The sequence below is a fragment of the Ochotona curzoniae genome, unplaced genomic scaffold, assembly GCF_017591425.1.
Source record: "Ochotona curzoniae isolate NIBS_2020 unplaced genomic scaffold, NIBS_Ocur_1.0 contig_2404, whole genome shotgun sequence".
Lineage (NCBI taxonomy): Eukaryota > Metazoa > Chordata > Mammalia > Lagomorpha > Ochotonidae > Ochotona > Ochotona curzoniae.
In genome coordinates, this window is record NW_024465451.1 from 9,100,547 (window position 1) to 9,128,144 (window position 27,598).

Consider the following 27,598-nt stretch of genomic DNA (forward strand, 5'->3'; position numbering starts at 1 on the left):
CCCCCCTTTTTTTAAAAAGATCTATTTATTTTTATCGGAAAGGCGGATATAGAGAAAAGAGGCAGAGAGGAAGATCTTGTGTCCGATAGTTCACTCCTGAAGTGGCCACAACAGCTGGTGCTGTGCCAATCTGAAGCTAGGAGCCAGGAGCTCTTCCAGGTCTCCAATGCAGGTGCAGGAGGATCCCAAGGCTTTGGGCCATCCTCGACTGCTTTCCCAAGCCACAGGCAGGGAACTGGATGGGAAGTGGAATTGCCAGGACTAGAACTGGTGCCCGTATGGGATCCTGGAGCATTCAAGGCAAGGACCTTAACCACTATGCTATTGCACTGGGTCCTTTTCCCCCAATTTGATATTGTTTACATAGTTGAAGTGAATGCACACCCATGTGGGTCTCCAGTTAGTGTGGGGAGGGTCAAGATGTAGAGGAAGATGAGTGAGACAAATCTTCCCCCGCCCCCCCCCCCCCCCCCCGTGTCTGCAGAGGGAGAAAGGGAGGGACGTGCTCATTGCTGTCAGATTATGTCAGCACCTGGGGAGGAGGCGCCATCATTGGATGACACCTTAAAGACTCTGATATTGGGAAAAATGTGCCAAGGGTGTTACTGGAATGGTTTTGATAGTTGTGAGATGTCGTTGCCTTCATCGCAGCAGGGTTGAGAATGTCTCCAAGGCCTGTTGACTGACCAAGTCCACCTTAGTACATCCACAGATCCAGACAGTTGGTGCAAAGCTTGGCCAGGAGAATTGCCCCACCTGTTCTGCTTCCCATCCTCTGATGAGACATTTGATATCTTTTTGTGGCCTAGAGGAGCTGGCTGTCTCATGCGCCATGTGGATCTGGGCATGCTGTCCACTGCATGGGCATCAGCAGCTAAGGAGGCCCAGCCCCAGTACGTGCAGTCCAGTGTTGGACCACATGTTTGTGATTTTCCCTATGGTCAGGTTTTGAGAAAGGTGATGTGGTTGGGGAATCCCTCAAGAAACTCCACGTGGGGTGGCCTCAGACTTGACTCTTGTATGCGCTAGCCAGTGCAGGATCAGGTTCAGTCTATCAACCTCACCAGCCAGCACATACACTGGTGCATGCAGCTGCCAGGTCAGTTCTGCCCCTAGCCCTGTCTCATGAGAACTGACGGGTACTACAGCCTTGCCCAACCTACCACAGGCCAGGTCTTCACACACACCAGCTCTGGCCTATCAGGGTATCCCTCACTAACTCCCCACCAGACCAACTCCCAGCCCCAGTTTTTGCACATGCTGGCGTGTGCTGTTGCCAGATCGGGTACATCCCACATCCCATCCGGCTCTCATGCACATCCATGAGTGCTATGGCTTAGCTCAGCCCAACCCACCCCCAAATCCGACCCACACATAATGCCAGTGATGCCAGTGGGTGCTGATGCACATTCCAGCCTGACACACCTCCAGCCCTGGCTTTCATGCTAACCAGCAGGAGCTCCAGTTTAGTTGGAAAGTGCAACTAGTAAAGTTTTTTTTTTTTTTTTAATTATTTTTATTGGTAAGGCAAATCAGATTTTACAGAGAGGAGAGATAGATCTTCCATCCACTGGTTTACCAAATGGTTGCAACAGCCAAAGCTGAGCTGATCTGAAGCCAGGAGTCCAGAGCTGCTTCTGGGTCTCCCAAATGGGTGCAAGGTCCCAAGGCTTTGGGCCATCCTTGACTGCTTTCCCAGGCCATAAGCAGGGAGCTGGATGGGAAGTGGAACATCCGGACCTCAAACCCCACAAGGGATCCTGGCATTTGCAAGATGAGAATTTAGGTGTTGCATCAGGCCCAGTGAAGTATTTTTTTAAGAAGCTTTTGCCAAATGAGATGTTTAAGTTTCAGCTCTTCCATTTTTACAAGGTTCCTAGAGACAGTTGAGCCTGTCATGTTGATACATGGACACTTGGAACTCAATGATCATATCTATCACATGGTAATAAACTGTTGTACATCCTGTGTATATGTATGTACAAATGCAGATATTCACGTGATTAAAATAAGTGAAAACTAAGAATAGCCATGAGGACAGTATTGATTAGGAAAGAACAGATGTCAGGGCATGGTAAAGTGGGAGACAGTGTTAAATTTGGGACTGATAGGTTTGAGATGCCTGCGATTTGTTTGCGTGAAGGTACTAAAGCAGCTAAATCTATAGGGATATACAGGAAGTTTTTGGTAAATGTTTACTGTGTTGCAAAAAAAAAAAACCTTGAAATTCATGCATAGTTTCTCATGATACTGTTTTGAACATGCCTCAAATGCATGGACTTTTTTCTTTTATTGGTTGAATTTAAAAGTCAAACCAACAGAAAGGGAGAGAACTGGAGAGATGACTTCCAACCACTAGTTCAGCCAGATCTGATTGAGGCCAGCGCCAGAGCTGGAGTCTCCATCCATGTTTCCCACATAAGTGGCAAGAGCCTAAACTCCTGGGCCATTTTCAGTTGCCTTTCATGGGAATGTATTATATATATATATTTAAGTCTTAAAAGATGCAGTCATTTTCATTTAAAGACAGAAAAGATCTTCCATCCTTTTCATTCTCCAAATAGCCACAATGGCTGGAGCTGAACTGATCCAAAGATGGGAGCCAGGCACTTCCATGTCTTCATGTGAGTGCAGGGCCCTAAGGCCTTGGACCATTCTTTGCTGCTTTTGCATGCCAAAACCAGAGTTGGATCAGAAGTGTAGCAGCCAGGACACACACCAGGTGTTCATAGGGAATGCCAGTGCCACGGGGTAGAGGATTAGCCTGCCAGCCCCATGAACTTTTTTAAAGATTTGATTTGTTTGTTTTGATAGGCAGGGTGGCAGAGAGAGAGCAAGTGAAAATGAGAAAGAGATCTTTCATCTGGTTCTCTCCCAGTGGCCACATTGGCCAGTGCTGCACCAAGCTAATGCCAGAAGCCTAGAATCCAACTACTTCTCTCAAATGGGTGTTAGGGAACCAAGTACATGGGGATATCTTCACTGCTTCCCCAGACTCATTAGCAGGGAGCTGGAGTTTGAACCAGCACTCTTTGTGGGATTCAAGCATTACAAGAGGTGGGTTCATCCACTTTGTCATAAAACTGGTCCTTGTGTGAACATTTTGAACTACTCTCATACAGATTTGAGACTCAGAAGTGTTATGAATTGAGAGTCAGAAGTATTTACATAAATTAGTATCTATGAGTAAAGCTATGGTAATGGATGGAATTACCTAGAAAGAACAGAATTGAGAAGAAGGCCTTGAACTGACAATCTGTCTACACCTAACACCCTTAAACTCCAGCATGTGAAGGTCAGAAGAGAAAGAGAACAGAAGACATTAAAGAATTGGGCTAGTGCAGAGGCTCAAGAGGCTGATCATCCCCTATAGGCACTGGTTCATGTTCTGGCTACTCACTTCTGATCCAACTGTCTGCTGTGGCCTGGGAAGGCAGAGGAGGATGGCCCAAGTAATCCTGTGTGCACCTATGTGGGAGACCCGGAAGAAGCTCCAGGTTTCTGGGAGTGTTACTTGAGTGGTGGATGGGTTAGACTGACAGACTGTGGGAGGTATAACTTACAGCTAAGCTTGACCCTAAGCTTGCTGCATAAATTATCCCCAATTCTCATGGAGTGAATCCTTACATTCAGCCAGAGGCTTTTCCTTCCGCTGGCTGTGGCTGTGTCTCCTGCATCTTATTGCACTAAGATATTGCTGGCTTCATTTGGTAAGAGGTGACATAGTCCATCTGTCCTCACAGGAGCTCATTGTTGTGCTTTCTACATAGGTTTTATTGCCTGTGGGTTTTCTGTGTTGGCCTCACACTATCCCGAGGTGCAGGTGCTTTCTGTAGAACTTGGCCTGAAGTGTTGTGCCACTTGCTTTTCTTTCCATCCTTTGCAGGAAGAAGGAATTTTTAAAAATCTGAAAGTACTGGTTTTGCCAGACAGCTATAGTTAGAAGTTGTCAGAAGGAAAAAGTATTTCCAATTTTACTTTCTTTAATGTTCTGTTTACTTGTGTTCATAATGAGGATCTGGATAAATGGTTCTTTGGAGGTGCTTTAATATCATTTTTAACTTTGAAAAATATGAGACAAATACCCATTGTTTTTGTCAACTTAATCCATGGAATGGAAATAAGAAAGCAATAGCTTATGCAACTACAGAAAACATTCATAAAGTAAATCTAAATTTAAAGGTGGATTAGCTCTGTTGTATTAGACATTGGTGTGGTATTTAAATGTGTTTTACTGTTCTGCATCCTGTCTAGCTCACCGGAATTTCCTGCCCTGGTGCAGGTGTGTGCTGTCCATCTGTGATCCAGTGAAATAGGCTCTAGTCGTATGGGGCTGTTGACCATAAAAAATGTGGTTAGTGTGACTAAACCACTGAATCATTAGTTTAAATTAAATTTCAGTAATGTGTTCTTGAAATATAGGTAATGGCTGATATATTGGGCAGCACAGAAAGAACTTAAATAGTAGTCATAGTATGAGGCAGGATTTGACTGCTGAATGAAAAAGAGCCCTTCGTTGTGGACTTGATGCCTTCCCTTTCTCCCTTTGGTATTTTTTACCAGTCCTTTCTTACCTCCACTCTGGCTGATTACCACTGTGATTTTATTGTACCAAAGCAACTTTAAACTTAAGAACTCGCCCCTCCCCTTTCTATTCTGTTTTTTCTTCAATGAAAGCATCTTTAATGTTACAAAATGGAATTATAGCATTTGCATTTTCTAGGAATCATATTATTAGAGAAAGTCATGTTAGCTAACATGGCCCATCACCGCTGCTTCCCTGGGAGTGTGTTAGTAGGAAGCTGGGTTGAACACTGGAGCCAGGTATTGAACCCATGAACTGTGACAGGATGGGCAGGCATTCAATGAACATGTTAACCACCATCCAAATGTCAGCTCCATGTTAATTTTCTCATGAACTTTTGAAGCCTCTCTCATATCTGCATCTGATTTTTGAATATATGTCTGAAGTTGTTTAGGACACTTCCCAACAATAGTGGTTCATTTCCCTTTGTATTCAAAGAAATACTGTTTCAAGATTATTAGCTGTGTGTGGTCTGTGGCCTTGGAACAGAGTGTCATTAAATGGTCCCAAGAGGATTAAGCTATGAGGTTCGAGGTTTTCACACTGTTAACATGTTTTGACTAAACAGGTTATTAGTTTTTGTCAGAGAAGAGCATTGCCTGTTATCAGCGGTAAGTTAAGGCTGTCCTTTACAGTGTTTTTCATCTGAAATTATTTGGTATCATTTTTCTCTGTTAGGATTCATATGCATTGCACTTTTCAGCATTTTAAAGCTGATACTTCTTTTCCTAAGAGCTTTCTACGTTAAAAATTGAACAAAATGAAAATTTAAAACCCCATGAGTGTTGTAACTCTTTGTGATAGCATGTCCATAGGAGGATGTAGTGAAATATGAAGCCCATGTTCCCTCGAGACTTTGCCGTGCAAATGGCTTGTTTTTCCTTTTTATTTCTGGTCCTCCTCCATTGAATTATAAATCTTTCAAGAATGATAACAGCCTGTTGATCAAATCTTCGGCTTGCATTTACTCAGATGTTTCAGAAAGAACAAGTGGATCCTCTTCAGATGAAGTTGCAGCAGGTGAATGGACTTGGCCAGGGATTAATTCAGAGTGCTGGGAAGAACTGTGACGTGCAGGGTTTGGAACATGATATGGAAGAGATCAATGCTCGATGGAATACACTGAACAAGAAGGTGAGTGGGAAGGCAGGGTAGCAAGTGTACTGGGAACAGGAGGCATACGAAAGGCGCATCTAAGCCTACATCCCTGGAAACTAAAAGCAATACAAATTCAGCAGTTATAATCTATAGCTAATAAAAGGGGTCAGTAGTAATGCAAAAACTACTCTCTCCTTTCTCATACTAAATCTTTATTTCTGTGATGCAGGTTGCACAAAGAATCGCACAACTACAGGAGGCGTTATTGCATTGTGGAAAATTTCAGGATGCCTTGGAGCCATTGCTCAGCTGGTTGGCAGACACTGAGGAGCTCATAGCAAATCAGAAACCTCCATCTGCTGAGTATAAAGTGGTGAAAGCACAGATCCAAGAACAGAAGGTGAGTGAGAATGTTGGGACAGCGAAGTGTAACAGCTGAAGGGAGTGGTAGACAACACATTTGATTCAAGTTTGAGTTTATGAGTTTTAGTACAGTCTAATCTGCTTTGTGTCACCCTGTAAGGAAAGGTAGAAATTTACTTTTATCATCTGAATCTATTAGTTTACTGTGGCATATATTAGATTGAATAGTTTTACTTGTTCATGAATTCTATGTCAGTGTGTTAGCCATAACTTCATGTTTACAAGCTTTTAGTGTTTTCAAGATCAGCAGTATTCCAAATAATGTTGTATTTCATGTTCAAGATCCTGTAATTTTGTTGGCTAATTTCTATTTCAGTGCATTTTCCTTTTAAAAAAAAAAAGTTTATGCTGAAAGATTTTTTTTTCAGCTTTGCTGAGGTATAATGGCAAAACTGTATATATCCACAGTGTAGAATATGTTCTAGTATATATACACATTACAAAATGGCTGCTATAATTAGGCTAATTAATATAGCTGTCACCTCACATTTTATTCATGTTTCAATATGCTTTGCTGTTGAGGTTCAGAGGAGTTCCTTGCTAGTCACCTAATTCACTGCTCCACTTAAAAACCTTAATGTGAAAAGCTTGTGTGGGTGGTAGAAACTTGGCACATCTTGTGATTTTTGACTTTAGGATGAAGAAAACTTCTGGTACTCATTTAAGCTTAGGGTTTGGCAAATCGGGGTTTGCCTTTTGTTGTTGCTTGCTGTTTTGAATTCACATTACCACTTTTCATTCCTTCTAATCGTGCACAATAGCTGCTGCAACGGCTCCTAGATGACCGAAAAGCCACAGTCGAAATGCTTCAAGCAGAAGGAGGCCGAATCGCTCAGTCCGCAGAGCTGGCTGACAGAGAGAAGATCACTGGACAGCTGGAAAGTCTTGAAAGCAGGTGGACAGAACTGCTCAGCAAGGCGGCGGCCAGGTGAGTAAAGGGTTGGAAGTAGCGGGTCCGAAGCTTGCTTTGTCTTGTTCCCGACTTGCTGTTGCAGAAATATGCTAAAAGCTCCTAGACAATTCATACCGTGCTTTGGAATGTGTTTTACGCCTTTCATTGGAAGAGTAATACATTGTTAGACATGATTCTCATAAACAGAATCACTGTAAGGAAATGAATGTCAGCTGCTGGTACAATTCTGACGGCTGAAGATCCAGTGCTCTGTTTGTGCTGAGCTGTAATCAAGGCTCCACGTAACAGACACAGATTTCTGCCGTCCAGCCAAGTTTCTAAGTTTTTCAATCAGATTTTTCCCTCTTCATCTTTCTAAATAATGCTCTTGATACTTGGAATTGATATTTACCTTATTTCTTTGAGCTTAGCCTCACATTAAAGGTTTTTGCCACAAGAGTTTGTACTGTTAAAGCTATGAGCATCCAAGACATGCATAAGTGAACATTTGTCAGTAAAATGGTCAGGAGCAAGGCAATAGACTTCCTCCTCTGAGAAGTGCTTTCCCTCTCTATAATTACAGATAATACTCATGTCGCTAAGTCACTTAGGTATCTTTACTTATATTGTCCCCAGTTTTAAGAATGGCAGTTAATCAGAAATCAGTTAAGAGAATAATATGATTGATCATTTATTGTTGTACTCTCTAGGTTTTCTAGGTATCTAATGACAATCTTCAAGTAGTTCCCTCCTTAGTCTCTCTTTTTCACCTGCATGTAACTTGCCTGTTTCAGACACATGAAGTACACCTTGCCCGTACCAGTACAAGAGACAAAATTGAAAGAAATTTACTTGCTTTTATTTACAGATTTGCAGTTCCCCCCCCCTTTTCTGTATTTTTTTTTTAATTAATGGAGCCATTAATCTTTTAGTTACCTAGGCCTAAAACCTCAACCCACTTTTACTACTCTTTATCCTTGTTTCGGGCCACACAGCTATCAGAATGCAAAGTTCTGAACATCCTGTGTGTTGGTCATCTGTTTCTCTGATTGCCGCTCTCCTTCTGAGCTCTCACCTGGGCTGCTGAGGGAGCTGCTTTTGCTAGCATCCAGCTGTTGGTGAACCTTTTTGGGTTTCCTGTAGCCTAGAAAGTAAAATGCAAACTTTTTTTTTTTTAAAGATTTCTTTTTATTATTATTTTTTTTATTGGAAAGGCGGATATACAGAGAGGAGAGACAGAGAGGAAGATCTTCCATCCGATGATTCACTCCCCAAGTGAGCGCAACGGGCCGATACTATGCCGATCCGAAGCCAGGAGCCTCTTCAGGGTCTCCCACGCGGGTGCAGGTTCCCAAAGCTTTGGGCTGTCCTCGACTGCTTTCCCAGGCCACAGGCAGGGAGCTGGAAGGGAAGCGGGGCTGCCGGGATTAGAACCGGCGCCCATATGGGATCCCGGGCGTGCAAGGCGAGGACCTTTAACCACTTGCGCCACCGCGCCGGGCCCCAAATGCAAACTTTTTAACTCAATATTTAGTCATCTACCATTTGGCCCTAACCTACCATTCTTAGTTTCCCCTATTATTATTATTATTAAAGATTTATTTATTTGAGAGCAAGAATTTCAAAGAAAGGAGGGAGAGACAGACATCTTCGTGCACTGCCTCACTCTCCAAATGGCCAGAGCTGGGCTGGTCTGAAGCCAGGAGCCAAGAGCCACTCCCACAGGGTCCTCGGGCCATCTCATGCTACTTTCTCAGGTGCATTAATGGGCAGCTGGATTGGAGGTAGAGCAGCCAGGACCAGTAATGGCATGCCAGTACAGCACGCAAAAGCTTAAGCTACTATCTTTTTTTTTTTTTTAAGATTTATTTATTTTATTTTATTTTTATTGGAAAGGTGGATATACAGAGAGGAGAGACAGAGAGGAAGATCTTCCGTCCAATGATTCACTCCCCAAGTGAGCACAACGGCCAACGCTATGCCGATCTGAAGCCAGGAGCCTCTTCCGGGCCTCGCACGCGGGTGCAGGGTCCCAAAGCCTTGGGCTGTCCTCGACTGCTTTCCCGGGCCACAGGCAGGGAGCTGGATGGGAAGTGGAGCTGCTGGGATTAGAACCGGCGCCCATATGGAATCCCGGGCATGCAAGGCGAGGACCTATCGCACTGGTCCCAAGCTACTATCTTAGTGACAACCCCTGGGCCAGTATTTTAAAGAGAAATAACAAGAGTAGTTTCATTTGTTACAGATATTCCAAAGACTTATTTGGGAGCTGACGTGGTGACTCAATAGGCTAATTCTCAGGCTGCTAGCACTGGCATGCCAAATGGGCACCAATTCTAGTCCTAGCTGCTTCACTGCCAATCCAGCTGCCTGCTTGTGGCCTGGAAGAGCAGAAGAGGATGGCTCAAGTCCTTGGATCCTTGCATGCATGTGGGAGGCCCGGAGGAAGCTCCTGACTTTGGATCAGCTCCACTTCAGCCATTGCAATCATTTGGCGAGGGAACCAGCCTCTCTTTCTCTCTTTCTCTTTTTCTCATTGCAATCATTTGGCGAGGGAATCTGCCTCTCAAATACAAATAAGTAAATCCTCCCCATAAAAGGGGCTTACTTGGATGCTTTAATTTTGGATATTTGATACTTGTGAATTATTTTGGCCCATTTCTTATACCCTACATCTTAACTACATTGAGTTTGTCATACTTTCAGATTCCAAAGCCTGATGGTTGGGATCCAGGAAAGGAATTCTAGTTCTTAGAATCTATTACCTTTGCTCTGCAATGTCTTCACTTATAAGAGAAAATAGCACAAGCAGAAAAATGAAGACTGATGATGTTTTGACTCCTTTAAACTTAGTTTTGATCACATGTTCAGGGGATACAGGCACTACATTCCATTTTGGTACATGTCCATGATGCATAAGGACAAAAAGCGTTAGAACATCTGATGATGACCCACATGATACTATTGCTGTTCACCAGGTGATAGGATGGGAATTTCTTTAAGCCTTCAGGGTTGGGTTCCTCTTAAACAATAATGGAATAATAATTCTGCCCCATTACAAAGTTATGATAAGATTGGAGAGAGGTAATGTTTTAAAAACAGCAAAATGCTACGTAATGTATGTTCTGTTTCCTTTTAGTATTTGAACTGTATCTCCTGAAAACTCTTCTTTGACTGAGTATTTTACTATTATTAGTCTTATTGTAACTTTCTGCTTGAGCAGCTTGTTTTATATATTTGTGTAGGCAAAAACAGCTGGAAGATATCCTGGTTCTGGCCAAACAATTCCACGAGACAGCTGAGCCTATTTCTGACTTCTTATCTGTCACAGAGAAAAAGCTTGCTAACTCAGAACCTGTTGGCACTCAGACTGCCAAAATACAGCAGCAGATCATTCGGCACAAGGTAGGAAGTGGTTGCAGTAAGTGAAGGTATAGTGCTAGGCCTTGGGAAATTACCGCCTATGTTCTGGAACATGTGTTTCAACTTGAAAGTAATGGCAAATTATTAGCTAGAAAAATCACATTCTTTAAGTAAAAATAGAAATTGACTCATAGGTTGCCATCCAAGAAAATAGCTTTTGTTCCCCAATTTTAATGTTATTTTTGTAATACATGAATTTTTTGAAGTTTAATTTCTTATATCATTTGTTACTCATTGGTCCATGTTTGCTTTTCAGTTACTTTGTTTCTGTTTTTTCTCATTTTTTTTTTTTCCCATCTGGATTTCCAGGCTCTGGAGGAAGAAATAGAGAACCATGCAACAGATGTGCACCAGGCAGTCAAAACTGGGCAGTCCCTCTCCTCCCTGACATGTCCTGCGGAACAGGGTGTGCTGTCAGAAAAGCTAGACTCTTTGCAGACCCGATACACTGAGATTCAGGACCGCTGCTGTCGGAAAGCAGCCCTGCTTGAGCAAGCCCTGTCTAACGCTAGACTGTTTGGGGAGGATGAGGTGGAGGTGCTCAACTGGCTGGCTGAGGTTGAGGACAAGCTCAGTTCAGTGTTCGTAAAGGATTACAGACAGGAAGTCCTGCAGAAACAGCATGCTGACCACCTGGTATTCATGTTTTCCATTCTTATTGGTTATGTTGCTAAGTTACAATTTTGATTTCTACTTTACGTTTCTTCTTCATTCTGAACCTTCGGCTTTATTTTATACACAAGTGCATACTTTACAGACTTGGTGTTAAATACTAATCCTTTTTTGGATGAGTCAGTGGAAACACTTGTATTTGACAAGTTAAGAATAGTTCTAGAAAGTGATACGAAGTATAGCCAGAGGCTGTCTCAGCCTCAATTTGTGGTTAACATCATTAGGTCATGTATCCCTGAGTGTCCACATGCAGGTTTTTATTATTATTATCATTATTATTTTTTAATTTTTTATTGGAAAGGCAGATGTACAGAGGAGGAGAGACAGAGAAGAAGATCTTCTGTCCAATGGTTCACTCCCCAAGTGGCCGCAACGGCCAGTGCTGCACCGATCCGAAGCCAGGATCCAGGAACTTCTTTCTGGGTCTCCCACGTGGGTGCGGCGTCCCAAAGCTTTAGGCCATTCTCGACTGCTTTCCCAGACCACAAGCAGGGATCTGGATGGGAAGTGGGGCTGCCGGGATTAGAATTGGTGCCCATATGGGATCCCAGGCGCATTCAAGGCGAGGACCTTAGCCATCACGCTATTGCACCAGGTCCCACATGCAGTTTTATGAAAGAGAATGTACTTTAACAAGACCAGATTTACTTCAGTAGTGTCTGGAATTTAATCATGAAGTTACCATTTTAAAAACATTTTTGTACTTTGAAATTTTGGGGGCTCTGTATCATTTTAGTAGAAAGCTGAGTTTCCTTTATTGTTTTTGTTTGTTTTTTTGTTTGTTTGAAGACTGATTTACAGAGAGAGAAAGAGAGATCTTCCCTGCACTGGTTTGTGCCCCACAGAGCCACAATGGCCAGAGCTGGACTGGTCTGAAGCCAGGAGCCTGGAGTTTCTTCCAGGTCTTCCTCATAGGTGCAAGGGCGCAAGGACTTACACCATCCTCCACTGCTTTCCCAGGCGTCAGCAGGGAGCTAGATTGCAAGTGAAGCGGTTAGGACTTAAGCCAACGCCCAATGAGATACTAGCATCACAGGCGGAGGCTTAAGCTGCTAAATCATGGCACCAGCCCCTCTTTAAGTGTAGATTTCTCTGTCTTCATTGGCTTCAGGAGAGTTTTTCTAACCACATTTTTATTGAAGTTGGTATGCTCTTGCTCACTTTCTTTTAGACATCTGTCCTAGTATGTTTGTGTTTATTTTTTTTCTTGTTTTGTTTTTGGCATAGTATGTCATTTTACTGAATTCCACTGCTACTTATCTTGAATTCATATTTGATACCAACAGATTGGTAAATTTGATTTAAATCTAAATCTCTTCTCAACCAGCACAAGGAAAAACACGCCTTTACGTACCTGATTTAATTCTTTTGAATGATCACTGATATAACGCAAAAGATACTTTTAAGCTGGCATTCATCTCCTTAAATTTGACCCTTCAAGGGTCTGAGATTTCTTTCTCCTTGTTTGAAGAATAATGATGTTCTTTCCTTTCAGGCTTTAAATGAAGAGATTGTTAATAGAAAGAAGAATGTAGATCAAGCCATTAAAAATGGCCAGGCTCTTCTAAAACAAACCACAGGTACTTTGAGAAATGTGTCTCTCATCACCTCCATGGCCAGGGCAATAAGCACACAGCATTAACTGTCTTGGATTGAGTCTCTGAGAAGCACAGTGTTCCCCGATTATATTACTATGTGCTCTTGGGTGGGGCTGATGGCCTGTTTTCATTACCTGCTAAATCTTTGCAAAACTTAAGACTTAATTGTCTCACATCCGTTGCAGATTCCCTCTGCTCTCCAGTATCTGCAATATCAGCACTCACTGACTAGCACTGGGAATTCTAGAAACATCAGCAACTGAACTTGGACCTTACTTATCTCAGAAGTGACTTCCTTTTATCAAATGAAAGATACACTTCATTTTCCACTTACCATTCATATGGGTTGTTAGATGGTATCAGAGTCACAGGGAGAGAGCATGTGTAAGATTTAACTATTTTATTATATTTTTCAAGATATATTGGAAGGATTTACAGAGAGAAAGACAGAAATCTTCCATCCACTGGTTCACTCCCTAAGTGGCCATGGCAGCTGGAGCTGTGTTGACCCTAAACCAGGAGCCAGGAGCTTTTTCCAGATCTCCCACATTGGCACAGTGTCCCAAGGATTTTGGCCATCCTCTGCTGCTTTCCCAGGCTACAAGCAGAGAGCTGGAAGGGAAGTGGAGCAGCCAGGATACGAACCAGTGCCCATATGGGATCCTGACACATGCAAGGCGAGGACTTTAGCCAATAGGTTATCCCGCCATGCCTTTAAAGTGTATTTTAAAGGAAGGATCACAGGGACTCTTTGATCCTTATGTCTCTGTAAGCATAACTGTGCACCACCCTCCACAGGTGAAGAAGTCTTACTCATCCAGGAGAAACTGGATGGAATCAAGACTCGTTATGCAGATATCACAGTCACGAGCTCCAAGGCCCTCAGAACTTTAGAGCAAGCCCGACAGCTGGCCACCAAGTTCCAGTCTACCTACGAAGAACTGACCGGGTGGCTGAGGGATGTGGAGGACGAGCTGGCAGCCAGTGGAGGACAGTCTCCCACAGGGGAGCAGATACCCCAGTTTCAGCAAAGGCAGAAGGTAAGCTGTCATTTCACTGTTAACGGAAACAAGGGTTCTTTGTCGGAATCCTTGTTTCATCACCTTTACACTTCAGCCTGAACCACAGTCTCTGCTTACCTCAATCTGTACTGACTCACATACAGTGAGATTTGACATAAAACTGTAAGAGCACCTAAGGGGAAAAAAATTGAAGCCCAGGTCCTTAGAAAATTTGCTTTGTGTATGCCGTTTTATAATTTACCTGCTTGGTTTGTTCTTGGTGTTTCATGGTTGTATTTGATTTTCTTGCATTATCTTGTGTAGTTGAAGATGGGCAGAAATACCATATAGATGTATGTTACGTTAAATACCTCAACTTAATAGCATTATTTATCACTTCTTGAGAGTAGGGGTAAAAAATGAAAGTCAGTCTGGCTCAAATCATACAGATGATTCTAAGTAAGCATCAGCTAAGCCTAACACTAGGCTTCAGGGTGATTGAAAAACCTAGGACAAGGAAAAAATAGCTGAAGGAAGGAGGTCAGTGCCCTGCTGGGAGGTGTGGTAGAGACAGCACTTCCCACCCGGCACAGCTGCTAATGTGCTTAATTTAGCAAAGTATGGCCTGAAAACTTTTTTCCCTTCTTAGGAATTGAAGAAGGAGGTCATGGAGCATAGGCTGGTGTTGGACACAGTGAACGAAGTGAGCCATGCCCTATTAGAGCTGGTGCCCTGGAGAGCCAGAGAGGGGCTGGATAAGCTTGTGTCCGATGTCAACGAACAGTACAAATTGGTCAGTGACACCATTGGTCAAAGGGTGGATGAAATTGATGCTGCCATTCAGAGATCACAGCAGGTAATGTTTGTAACAATTGGCATTAATATTTCAAGCAGTAATGATAGGTGTGTGAGGCACCGTGCGAAGACCGCCATGAATACTGGCATGGGAATCAGAATAATGAAACTAACCTAAATGTAATGACAGGTGAACCCTGATTTGATCCAGAATACCTTGAGTGAAGAAGAACTGTGAGACAAGTCAGTGTGTCAATGTGAGGCTTTTTTTTTTTTAAGATTTATTTTTATTGGAAAGGGAGATTTACAGAGAAAAGGAGAGACAGTAATATCTTCTGTCAGCTGGTTCACTCCCCAGGTGGCCACAATGGTTGGAGTTGAGCCAATCCAAAGGCAGGAGCCGGGAGCTTCTTCCGGGTTTCCCAAAGCCCTGGGCCATCCTCAACTGCTTTCCCAAGTCACACAGAAGGAGCCAGAAGGGAAGTGGAAAAGCTGGGACATGAACTGGCACCCAGTGGGATCCCAGAGTGTGCAAAGCAAGAGCTGTAGCCACTAGGCTGCTGTGCTGGGCCTGTGAGGGCTTTCTTAACTAGTGTCCTCTTCTAAGCCAGGTCAATGATGATGAAGGTAATATGTAGCCCCAAAGGACCAAATGCATCACAGTCTTAGTTTGACATAATCAACCGTCTTAGAAGAGGAGAAGGAACCAGGAACTATAATTAATATCAAATATGCAAACCAAAATAGCATAGCCACCCAAAATAGAATCCTCTCAGTAAGCACAGGTGTCATGTTTCCTTTGATCTTTTTGGCTTCCTGCTTTCTGGAAAAAACTGCTTTTCTCTGTAACTGGTTGTGCATGTATTAATGTGCCATATCACGCACATATATTAAGAAACAACTCCTTGTGCTCAGAGAGGTAATGGAATGCTGCCTAAACTACATGGACATTTCCTTTGCTTCCAAATACATTTTTTCTGTTATTTTTTTTAAGACTTACTTTACTTGAAAGTTAGTTACAGAGAGAGAAAAAAAAGAGGGATCTTCCATCGACTGATTGACTCCCCAAATGACTGCAATGGCCAGAGATGGGCTGGGAGCCAGGAGCTTCTTTTGGGTTTCCTTTGTGGCTGCAGGGGCCCAAAGCCTTGGACAGTCCTCCTCTGCTTTCCCAGTGCCACAAGTAGAGGATTGGTATAATATACCACCACACCAGCCCCTTTCCTGTTATTTTTAATCTTTTTCAGATATTTCAATATGAAACTTAGGTTTGGGAAAAGCTTACTTTTCTCTTCAAATCTAAGCATTTATTAACAGAGTTGAATAGGAGAAGACTATAAGATTGGGGATCCTCATGAAAGAGCAGTCATGTACAATGTATTTCGGGTTGTTGCATAACCCTGGGAAGGCTTGATGTTCTTCTGGGGACTTGGGCTTCTTCAGCCAAGCAAGTGTTTCCAGTTAACTTGACTCAGCTGTCTATGGTCATATTCAGTTTGTTTAAACGTCTGCCTAAAACTGAACAGCTTATGGGTAGGAAAAGGGTTGGCAGGAGGAGAATGCCATCTTGTAAAAGCAGTTTGATTAGAAGCAGATTTCTTTTGAAGGGTGTTAATTTCTGTCATCGTTTCTAGCTGTGAGACCACCAGTGGAGATCTGTAACTTCGTTGCATAAAGACAAAATATGATCAATTGTAATTTGTCACCATCTTGATTTGTGATTTTATGAGACTCTTCCCAGTTTTTTCTTTACTTTTTAAGATGTAAACTGCATTACTGAAAATCCTGCCCTTTCAGTGTTGAATAAATTAAATTTCTGAGGAAACCTTGGCTGGATGTAATTTGTGTGTTATCCCTTGCTATGTCTAGTATGAACAAGCTGCTGATGCAGAGCTAGCTTGGGTTGCTGAAACAAAACGGAAACTGACGGCCCTGGGTCCAATTCGCCTGGAACAGGATCAGACCACAGCTCAACTGCAGGTGCAGAAGGTAAATGTGTGACGCCCACGTGCCCACTGCTTGGAGAGACTAGGAGAGTCTCTGACTCTCCAAAGTGAAGTGGAATTATGTAATGACATTATAAGTACTTCATATGAGGAAGAGATTTTTTCACTCTGAGAGGAACATATCTTTATGAGCTACTGAAAAGATAATGTCAGACAGGGAAAATGTCAAACAAAAATAATTTTTTAGGTGACTTTAAAGCAAGGAATTTTGGGGGAGGTTTTGTCTTGTCTTTCACTAACACCGGCTCGGATCCGTTTGCTTCTTGACCTAACTACCGCTTATTTTTCAAAGGCTTTCTCCATTGACATCATTCGACACAAAGATTCAATGGATGAACTCTTCAGTCACCGTGGTGAAATCTTTGGCACTTGTGGGGAGGAGCAGAAAGCTATGTTACAGGTGAATTACAGTTATGATTGACCATATTGGGTTTGTGTTGGTCATAGTGAATTAGAAGTAAGTTGTGAAATGGTGGTTGAACATGTTTTTCCTCTGACTTTATTGTTACTGATTGTTAAGTAAGGTACAACTTTTGATGTTCTGAATAGTTTAGATCCCTAACCTTGTGTTCATATGTGTCTAAATAGCCATACCATATCTGTGAAATACATTATAATTCCATCTTCTTTGTGATGGAGTAATTACTTCTTACCTTCGTCTATATGGAAAAAGCTTTAAATTTCAAGATACTTATGCAGCTTTTTCAAAACCCTTATTCAGATATTAGTTTTTTTTTTCAAGTCCTTCTAAGAGATCATACCTATTTTAAAATAAATTAACTCGGGCCTGGCGCCATGGCCTAGCAGCTGGAGTCCTTGCCTTGAATATGCCTGGATCCCATGTGGGCGCCGGTTCTAGTCCCGGCAGCTCCACTTCCCATCCAGCTCCTTGCTTGTGGCCTGAGACAGCGGTAGGGGATGGCCCAAGGTCTTGGGACCCTGCACCCACGTGAGAGACCTGGAGGAGAATCCTGATTCCCGGCTTCGGATTGGTGCAGCACCGGCTGTAGCAGCCACTTAGGAAGTGAATCATTGGACAGAAGGTCTTTCTCTCTGTCTCTCCTCCTCTCTGTATATCTGCCTTTGTAATAAAAATAAATAAATAAATAAATAAATAAATAAATTGACTCAGTGGAGTGCATATATAGATCAGTTTTTGTCTGTTTTGAAATGATATAGTTAACCATATTTTGTCAAGAGTCTTCATAAATTGAACAACTCATCCTAAACATTTGGAGTATGAATACCAGCGTAAACTTTGTGTTTTGGAGACTTTTGTGTTATTTGGGTTTTTTGTTTGTTTTTCAAGATTTATTTATTTGAAAGAGTTACAGAGAAGGGAGGGAGAAGAGAGAGATCTATCTATCTATCTGTTGAATCACTCTCCAGATGGCTACAAGGGTTGGGGCTGGGCCCTGGCTGGACAGAAGCCAGGAGCTTCTGGGTCTCGTACTTGGGTGCAGGGACCCAGGCACTTCGGCTTTCTCCACTGCTTTTCCAGCTGGGTTGAAAGTGGAGCAGCCAGGACTTGAACTAGTGTCCATATACAGAATATTGTCTCTGTGCCAGCTCCTGGAGACTTTATTTATTATTTTTTTAAAGATTTATTTTATCTTTATTGGAAAGTCAGATATACAAAGACGAATGAAAGACAAAGAGGAAGATCGTCTGTCTGTTGATTCACTCCCTAAGCAGCAACAATGGCCTTTACTGAGCCTGTCTGAATCAAGAAGCCTCTTCCGGGTCTCCCACGCAGGTGCACGGTCCCAAGGCTTTGGGCCTACCTCCACTACTTTCCCAGACCACAAAGCAGGGAGCTGGATGGGAAGCAGGACTGCCAGGATTAAGGCGAGAACTTTAGCTGCTAGGCTACTGTGTCGGGCCTGAGACTTTATTTTTTTAATCAGAAGAAGAAAGACAAGTGAAACTTTATAGGCAAAGTCTTCATCACTTCATCATAGCCCTGGAGATATTCTATTCTACATTGATCTGTTACGATAATGCTGTATCACTGTATCTCTTCACTGAAACATTAACTTTTCTTGTGCTATTGTATTGCCTTTTAAGCCATTTTCAGATTTAAGCATTACTTGAATAAGACATGTCTAATGGCAAAAAAACTCAGTTAAATATAAATAAAGATTATACTTTATAGTGTCACTACTATAGTCCGCATTTGTTAACAACAGTGTACATCTTAATGTATGTATGCCTGCCTTTCTTAAGAGGAAGTTTCACAATAGAAATATGAATGCTTTTCTCTTCGTATTTATAGGAAAAGACAGAGTCTTTGATACAACAGTATGAAGCCATTAGCCTGCTCAATTCCGAGCGTTACGCTCGCCTGGAACGGGCCCAGGTCTTGGTGAACCAGTTCTGGGAAACGTATGAAGAGCTCAGTCCCTGGATGGAGGAGACTCGGGCACTGATAGCACAACTGCCTCCTCCTGCTGTTGATCACGAGCAGCTCAGGCAGCAGCAAGAGGAAATGCGGGTAAAATACACGCCACGTTTGTTTTCCTGCATAACTTAAAATGCACTCTGTCATTTACTGAAGAAACAAGTGTTTATCTGTGTTAATTCTTAATTAACACAGTACAATTGTATATCTGAATTATTTTCTTGAACATTTAATGCAAATTAATATTGAGAGCTTAGGTATTGCAGTGCTAAAGAAAGAACAAACCATAAAAGGGAATACGAGGCTCGGAACAGTATTGTTGAAGTCAAGGTGTGGCTGGGTGGCTTTGCACTTGGTGAAGCACCACCTGGAGTGAGAGCTGTGAAGCAATGTCAGGAAGCATTTGGAGCATGTAGTTAAGACTGGAAGGGAAATTCATAGACATTTACATTTCAACTAATACTGTTACCTTTAATGTTTCTTACTTCTATTCCATGGCTTGTGCTTCTTTGCTACTTCTATTTCCTGTAAGTGGAAGAATTTAAAGCAGAAGTATTCAGAATGAAGTCAAGGAGTGATTGGATTGCCAGGCGTGTTGCTACTCACAGTTTATACTGCCTGGCATTTCCTGTTTTGAGGGATGCAGAGTTGTTAAACCATGTAAAGTACACTATGGTATAGTACGTGAACTTATTTATGATTATACACAAAGGTGGTGTAGATATATATGACCGGCAATGAGGGCACAGAGAGAGAGAGACGCTGTGTTTTGGGGGGGCCTTTGAGGGTGATGGTACATGAAAACAGGCATATGAAAAATAAAGAGAAGCAGGCAGCGGCAGAGCACAAGACTAAGTTTTGTTTTTTGTTTCTCCATAGGTGGTAAGTTCTGAGACTTGCTGATTTTCAGCAATTCAGTTTATTCCTCTCAAAGTTGTTATTAGCTCTGATCAAAGTGACACACAAAGAAACTGGGTGTTTGGCCTTAGCAGCTAAGGTGCCAGTTAAGATGCCCACGTGCCACATCAGCATACCTGGGTTTGATACTTAACTGACTTCTAACTCCAGTTACTTGTCAATACAGACCTTGGGAGGCACCTGTAATGGCTCCGGTTCTGGAGTTCCTGCCACCTAGGTTGGAGCCCTGGGCTGAGTTCCTGGCTCTTAGCTTGTATCCCTCACCATTGCAGCATCTGCTGAGTGAAACAGGAGTTGGAGGAGTATATGCGCTCTCTCTGTCTCTCTTTCTCTCTCTCTCTGACCCTCAATGCAAAATAGACTTACTGTGTTTTCATTGGTATGTCTTTCCATAGCAACTAAGGGAATCCATAGCGGAACACAAGCCTCATATTGATAAACTACTAAAAATAGGACCACAACTGAAGGAGTTAAACCCCGAAGAAGGGGTAATGGTGGAAGAAAAATACCAGAAAGCAGAAAATATGTACGCACAAATAAAGGAGGAGGTGCGCCAGAGGGCTCTAGCTCTTGACGAGGCTGTTTCCCAGTCCGCCCAGGTATGTATCTGTCTTAGATCACTACAAACTTCAGTCGTCAGACTCAGCAGGAAGTCACTGTTGGTTCTGCCCCTGTGCTCAGGAATGTCCAGACCAGCATGTTGATAATACACATACATTTTCAGGAGAATAAGAATAGGAAGCTTTACATTTTTATTTTCAGGAGTGAGCATCTGTAGACTAAGGAAGCTAGAGCACCTTGGCTGATTTGTATTGTCTCTTAATGGTTTCCCCGAAACTTTGTGTTGTGATGATCCTTAAGCAGAGATGATTGGGTATAAACTGATCTTGCAGATTTCAAAGCAGAGACTGCCTCAGCAGACTTCAGGTTCCCATTGGCCTAGTACTTTTGAGACCTAAAATTGCCACACATTAGTTATCTTACTCAGGGAGCCGCCCGCTAAGCTCCTAGGTCGGAGAGAGATGTGTGAGTAGGCAGAATTGAGAGCCAAAGAGAAGCCTAACTACCTGCAATGGAGTTTAAAGCATGTAACTACATACATTTCAACTAATATATGCGTATTACTGTTAGTGGTAATTTTGTCATGTCTGGGTATTTTATTCCTGTGTTTAGTCAGTGGTCTTGGTTAATATTTGTACTCACTCAAGTTTCTCCCCCCACCTCCCGTCCCATCTCTCACTCACATTGTGGAATGTGTTACTTTGTGTGTTGCTGCCTGCTCCTGTCTTCCCCACATCGTCACATTTCATTGTTGTGTTGACCGCGCCCACCATTACAGATTACAGAGGTAAGGTCCCTACCCCCATTGGGATTAGAGTATTACAACGCTGAAAATCTAGGCTGTTACCCATTAGGAAATTTCCCTGCACTAATCAGAATGAATCTGGTTAGTGCAGTTTATTATGGCACTTTCACCTGGGGGTGGAACTTTAAAACGGGGAGGCAGTTTTGTTAAGGAAATCCCACTATTTTTTTTTGTTTATTTGTTTGTTTTTCTTTAGGACATTTAAATCGATAAGCCTTACTCTAATGAATCCAGAGCTGATTATAGATACTTTTTTTTCAAGAGATAAGAATGTCGGTTTTTAATCCTTTTATCCCTTTTCTATGTCAGATTAAAGATTAGGATTTTACAGTTGCAGTTCCTGTTAAAGTACCAGAAAAAGTGGGAATGTAATTTGTTCTTTTAGGATGAAGTTAGATCTTGCCTTCCTTAATTGCCTTTCATCATGCCAACATTTTCCTTTCTCACTGTTCCGTATGGTGGGTTGCATGCCATAATGCTTTTAAAGTCTAAATCATGGAGCATATTGAGTTCCCCATCCATATACACAGAGGGCATCTAACTTCTTGGTCTAATCTGTTGCATGCACCTGTCATCTGAGATGTTGGTATACTGACTCTTGCCAGTTTCATAGTCTTATTCCTTTCTTGTCACATTAGTTGACATACAGGAAGTTTTGACAGCACCAAAGATTTCTGGTATATGACACAAATAGTTTAGTTACATTTTTTTTTTCTGATGTGCCAGCTCCAGTATAATATGGCCAACACAGTTTGTTAGCCAAATTCAGCAGTAACAGTCACTGGGCAAGGCTGAATACAGATTGTCCTCACCAGTAAAAGAATCATGGCTTGTCCTTCTTCCCCAACATTTTCCCCCAAGAAATGAGATGAAGTATTGCCATGATGGCTAATGTCCCAACATTTGTTTAGTTTCATGATAAAATTGAGCCCATGTTGGAGACACTGGAGAATCTTTCTTCTCGCCTACGAATGCCGCCACTGATTCCTGCTGAAGTAGACAAAATCCGTGAGTGCATCAGTGACAACAAGAGCGCCAGTGTGGAGCTGGAAAAACTGCAGCCGTCCTTTGAGGCCTTGAAGCGCCGTGGAGAAGAGCTCATCGGGCGATCGCAAGGAGCAGACAAGGATCTGGCTGCAAAAGGTGCTCAGTGGATCTAATTATATTTAAAGTAAATCAATAGAATAAATTCCAGGCTATGGTTTTATCTGGCATCCCACCAGATGTGTTTCAGCAAATGCAAGAGCCATCCCCAAGTAATGAGTATTCCAGAAAGTCATCTGAAGTCACTTAGAATTCAGAACACATTTTCCCATTGAAACAAGGTTACAATGGGTAGTTGGATTCCCAGGCCAGAAAACAAATGCTCCTTTAACCCCTAGTGTGAGTGAAGTTCCGTCTCAATAGTGGATAGAACTATCTTTTGTGATACTTTCCTTGGGAAGCATACAACAAGTTCCACAACATGACATCAATGAGAGGTTTTATAAACGAGCAGTACCTCTGTAACAGACAGTGGTTTCTATTCCCAGAGTACCTTTGTGATCCCTCCATGTGGGAGACCAACATAAGCAGAAAATGCTAAGTCAAAAATAATAAAAATAAGGCTGATATAGAGAACTACCCTTTGATAGTAACACATTTTTGGAGCTTTTTTAAAGATATCATTTCATTGGACATGTCTGTTTTGGATGGGCTCTGTTGAGACTGATTTCAGATATTTATTCTTGTATCCTTTTTACCCTAAGAAATCCAAGACAAATTGGATCAGATGGTGTTCTTCTGGGAGGACATCAAAGCCCGGGCTGAGGAGCGAGAAACTAAATTCCTTGATGTCCTGGAATTAGCAGAAAAGTTCTGGTATGACATGGCAGCTCTCCTGACCACCATGAGAGATACTCAGGACATCATCCATGACTTAGAAAGCCCTGGCATTGACCCGTCCATCATCAAACAGCAGGTGGAAGCTGCTGAGGTAAACACAAACAAATCTTGCAGAAAAGTACTTTATCTGAGAATATTATGTTAATTGCTTAACCAGACTGAATACCCTTAAGAGTTTTTTTTAAAGGTTCCTTTTATTCCACTTGGAAAAAAAAAAAGCTTTCCTCATTATATAAATGCCTATAATATGGAAAAATAAACAGTAGAAAGAATCAATTTTAGATTCATTATCCAAAAGTAACAATTACTACTTTGACATACATTTTTCTAACCTTTTGAGGGAAGGAGTCTAGTTTTTGCAAAATTCATTTCCCATCCATTTAGTACAAGCCAAGCCTATCTTAATGTTATCGCTGTTAATTTCTTATGCTTATTTATTTTTATTTTATTTCAACTATTTTTCCTTGTAAAAATTTTCCCCTCTCTACCTCATGAATGCCAGTCCATACATCACTCTTTAGAACCTGTCATAGAATTGACTTTCTTCCAGATTATATAACTTAGACTTCTGTTATGCTGGACTGTCAGCACTAGGTTTGTGACTTGTACCTAGTTGATAATTTACCCTTGTTGATAATTTTCTTTGTAATAGATTTCTGATTATAGAGTATAATCTCCTTGGTGGCTACCAGAGGTGAGCATTTGGTAAATCACTGAAGTTCGTTGTATTTTCCTGCACTGTTTTAAATGTATGCATATGTGTCTGGGTGTCTGGGTGTATGTGTGTATTCTCATGCCACCTGGAGTCTGAGACTTCTCTATCTAGATAAGTGAAATACGAAGAACATTGAAAAACTTTTGTGAATCCCACAGTTCTGTTGAACATCTGCTATTGATGAGGGTATAAGTCACTTTTGCAAAGTTTGGGAAGTTTTGTTCTGCTCTGCTTTGGCTCATGTTCTGTTCATTTCTGTGTAGACAATTAAGGAAGAGACAGATGGGCTGCATGACGAGTTGGAGTTCATCCGAATCCTTGGAGCAGATTTGATCTTTGCCTGTGGGGAAACGGAGAAGCCTGAAGTGAAGAAGAGCATTGATGAGGTATGGAGAAAGGGATTCGGATTTCAATGATATGTTAGTGGCCTCAGACTAGAGAGTGCTATTATTGGGCAAGTCTGATTGAATGCTTTTCCCACAGATGAATAACGCTTGGGAGAACTTAAATAAGACATGGAAAGAGAGGCTAGACAAGCTTGAGGATGCCATGCAAGCTGCTGTACAGTATCAGGACACACTTCAGGTAAGAAGCCAGGAGGTGACCACCAGATGGTTCCGTTTTCCTTTATCATTTTCTGAACTCAGCACAGGAGTGTACCATCTTCACTACAGCATACTTAAACACAAGACAGAAGTTTCCCACTTCTCATGAGAAAAGAACTGATATATGCCCAGATTTCCTCTCTTCCTGCTGTTTTTATCATCTTGTATGCGTGCAGTGAAATTGTCCTTACTGTGAACATCACTGCCTACTCTGAATTCCACACCCTGGTTATCTGGAAATACATTTGGCATAGTAGTTTTAGGACTACTAGCTAACTGGCAGTAAAAAATATTCATGTTTATTCAAATTGAGTACAAGAGTACTTCTGAAAGTTCATAGGAAAACAGAGTTAAAAGTTTGTTGATACCAAAGAAATTTTAAATCCAACTTTTCTCATGATACAAATTTTCTACAAGTTTTTTTAAAAGATTTAGTTATTTTTATTGGAAAGGCAGATATATAGAGATGAGGAGAGACAGAAAGGAAGATCTTCTATCCAATGGTTCACTCTCCAAGTGACCGCAATGGCTGGAGCTGAGCCAATCTGAAGCCAGGAGCCTCTTTGGACTCTCCCACGTGGGTGCAGGGTCCCAAGGCTTTGGGCAGTCCTCAACTGCTTTCCCAAGCCACAAGCAGGGAGCTGGATGAGGCTGCTGAGATGAGAACCAGCACCCATATGGGATCCCAGCACGTCCAAGGTAAGGACTTTAACCACTAGGCTATCACACCAGGCCCCCACAAACTTATTAAAGATCACTCAGATTTACAAAATTCAAAAATTGTTCATCAAAATAAATATATCTTCTAATGAAGTTTCCATGAACCTTTTGTAATTAACTCATGTTTCCAGGCTGTAGTTTATTTTGAGCATCATCCCAATGATGTTGACTCTATTCCTAAATCCCAGCGTTTCTCTGCAATAAAGATCATTATCCCTTACCTATGCCCGGTAGTTAGGTCACAAGCAGGGCTTGGTGCTTTAACTCTTATATTGCCAGGAATGAATGGCAGTTCTCTCTTCGCTCCCTATGTGTTTGTTTTTGACTATTTGTAATTATTTTAGGCTATGTTTGACTGGCTGGATAACACTGTGATCAGACTCTGCACCATGCCTCCTGTTGGCACTGACCTCAGCACTGTTAAAGATCAGTTAAATGAAATGAAGGTCTGTATCTGGGAATAACGGTCTTTGAAGACAGATTGCTTTTTCATTTTTGAAGTCTTGGTTTGATGTGAAATATCTGTGTCTTTGATAGGAATTCAAAGTGGAAGTTTACCAGCAGCAAATTGAGATGGAGAAGCTTAATCACCAGGGTGAGCTGATGTTAAAGAAAGCTACTGATGAAACAGACAGAGACATTATACGAGAACCACTGACAGAACTCAAACACCTCTGGGAGAACCTGTGTGAAAAAATTGCCCACAGACAGGTAGGGCAAGTAAGAGTACGCAAGCAAACTGTTGACTGTTCCTTTCTGATTTCCTAACCAATGTTCCCTGTCTGACTTTCTCTGAGTAGCACAAGCTAGAAGGGGCTCTCTTGGCCCTTGGTCAATTCCAGCATGCCTTGGAGGAGCTGATGAGTTGGCTGATTCACACTGAAGAATTGTTAGATGCTCAAAGACCAATAAGTGGAGACCCCAAAGTCATTGAAGTTGAACTCGCAAAGCACCATGTGAGTGTTTTCATTTTCCATCTCTAACTCCCTTAGTTGGAGACCAGACATTGCCAAGAAAAGAAGCCTTTTGATACTATGTGTACCTTGGAGAATCAGATTCAGTGGTATCTGCAGAAATAAGTTACATTGTTGAACATTTTTTAGGTTCTGAAAAATGATGTTTTGGCTCATCAAGCCACCGTGGAAACAGTCAACAAAGCTGGCAATGAACTGCTTGAGTCGAGTGCTGGAGATGATGCCAGCAGCTTACGGAGCCGTTTGGAAACCATGAACCAGTGCTGGGAATCAGTGTTACAGAAAACAGAGGAGAGGGAGCAGCAGCTTCAGTCAACGCTGCAGCAGGTAGGAGCGTCCGCAGGCCCGACCTGCAGAGCTGTGCAAACAGCATTGGCAAGAAGGCCGAGGTCAGAGAGAGAAAAGCCATAAACGTGGAATCACTCCCTCCCCACACCTACCATGTCTTGAGAGGAAGAACTCTTCTGTTCTGGTAAAGAACTGCTTTTGACTGGAGGTTCTGTTTGTAGCCCAATCTGTAAACTATCCCGAGTTAGTAGATCTGTGATTTAACAAACCTTGTTCACAGATCCCATTTTTTTCTTGGATCAAGTCAGGTTTCTCCTCATTCAGTGACACCTTATTCAGTGAGGCAGTTCCTCATCAGATGGTATCAGGTGTCTAGAGTGTTACAAAGAGATCTTTTTTTCTGCCAAGTACATTTGGGTATTTATGGCATCATTCATGAGTCCGACAAAATTATCGTCTTAACAATGAGTCTACTTCAGGTAAATTGAGTTTCAGATCCTGCCTGTGGTTTCCTTGGCCACAGGACCAGACCAAAGGATTTCACAGGCCTTTTGTGATCTGCAGTCAGGATATTCCCCTTTCCTAGTGAAGAGTCTGCCAGGATTCTAACAGTAATTACACAAATTGACCATGTACTCAGCTGGTAACAGAGCAGCTCTGAAAGCATCTCAAAATTACACCTCAGAATCAATTCTTCTTATAGTCATATTGCAAGTTTTGTGTTTTTGGTTTTTTGAAACTAAGAACTTACTAGTGATATTGCTAATATCTTTCTCTCCAAAGGCCCAGGGCTTCCATAGTGAAATTGAAGATTTCCTCTTGGAGCTGACTAGAATGGAGAGCCAGCTTTCTGCAGCCAAGCCCACAGGAGGACTTCCTGAGACTGCTAGGGAACAGCTTGATGCACATATGGTAATGGTGTTTCGTGAAATTGAACATAAGCAACTCATATTCAGTATCCCCCTTCTGAGTGCACAAAGATAAATTTATCTGGGAATTTATGAGGCAATACAGCAACGTACTACACCCTGGAGATTACTGTTCATTTTGGGGCTTTTTTTTTTTTTAAGATTTATGTATTTATATGAAAGATGGAAGAAAACCTTTTATCTACTAGTTTACTTCCAAAATGGCTGCATGACCAGGGGCAAGCCAGGCTGAAGCCAGGAGCATCACAGAAGCCTCCCACATGGGTAGTAGGACTCCAAATACTTGGCCATCTTCCACTGCTTTC

The 27,598-nt window shown here is 42.1% G+C and overlaps 1 protein-coding gene across 7 annotated transcripts in view; it reads left to right on the forward strand.

Annotated features, from left to right (window-relative positions):
• MACF1 (microtubule actin crosslinking factor 1) overlaps window positions 1–27,598 on the forward strand; it is a 366,624-nt gene that overhangs the window by 305,819 nt on the left and 33,207 nt on the right. For 3 of the 7 annotated variants that reach the window (XM_040974265.1, XM_040974261.1, XM_040974262.1), the window contains 22 exons: window positions 5,558–5,719; window positions 5,913–6,083; window positions 6,868–7,034; window positions 10,244–10,403; window positions 10,731–11,057; window positions 12,589–12,673; window positions 13,490–13,731; window positions 14,342–14,548; window positions 16,357–16,476; window positions 16,786–16,893; window positions 18,769–18,987; window positions 20,208–20,411; window positions 21,152–21,160; window positions 22,090–22,321; window positions 22,927–23,153; window positions 24,041–24,163; window positions 24,261–24,362; window positions 25,447–25,548; window positions 25,640–25,813; window positions 25,903–26,058; window positions 26,206–26,403; window positions 27,148–27,276. In XM_040974265.1, coding sequence (XP_040830199.1) covers window positions 5,558–5,719; window positions 5,913–6,083; window positions 6,868–7,034; window positions 10,244–10,403; window positions 10,731–11,057; window positions 12,589–12,673; window positions 13,490–13,731; window positions 14,342–14,548; window positions 16,357–16,476; window positions 16,786–16,893; window positions 18,769–18,987; window positions 20,208–20,411; window positions 21,152–21,160; window positions 22,090–22,321; window positions 22,927–23,153; window positions 24,041–24,163; window positions 24,261–24,362; window positions 25,447–25,548; window positions 25,640–25,813; window positions 25,903–26,058; window positions 26,206–26,403; window positions 27,148–27,276 — 3,624 coding nt within the window. The remainder of the gene's footprint in view (window positions 1–5,557; window positions 5,720–5,912; window positions 6,084–6,867; window positions 7,035–10,243; window positions 10,404–10,730; window positions 11,058–12,588; window positions 12,674–13,489; window positions 13,732–14,341; window positions 14,549–16,356; window positions 16,477–16,785; window positions 16,894–18,768; window positions 18,988–20,207; window positions 20,412–21,151; window positions 21,161–22,089; window positions 22,322–22,926; window positions 23,154–24,040; window positions 24,164–24,260; window positions 24,363–25,446; window positions 25,549–25,639; window positions 25,814–25,902; window positions 26,059–26,205; window positions 26,404–27,147; window positions 27,277–27,598) is intronic. The other 4 variants (XM_040974264.1, XM_040974266.1, XM_040974263.1 and 1 more) reach the window with 3 other exon arrangements.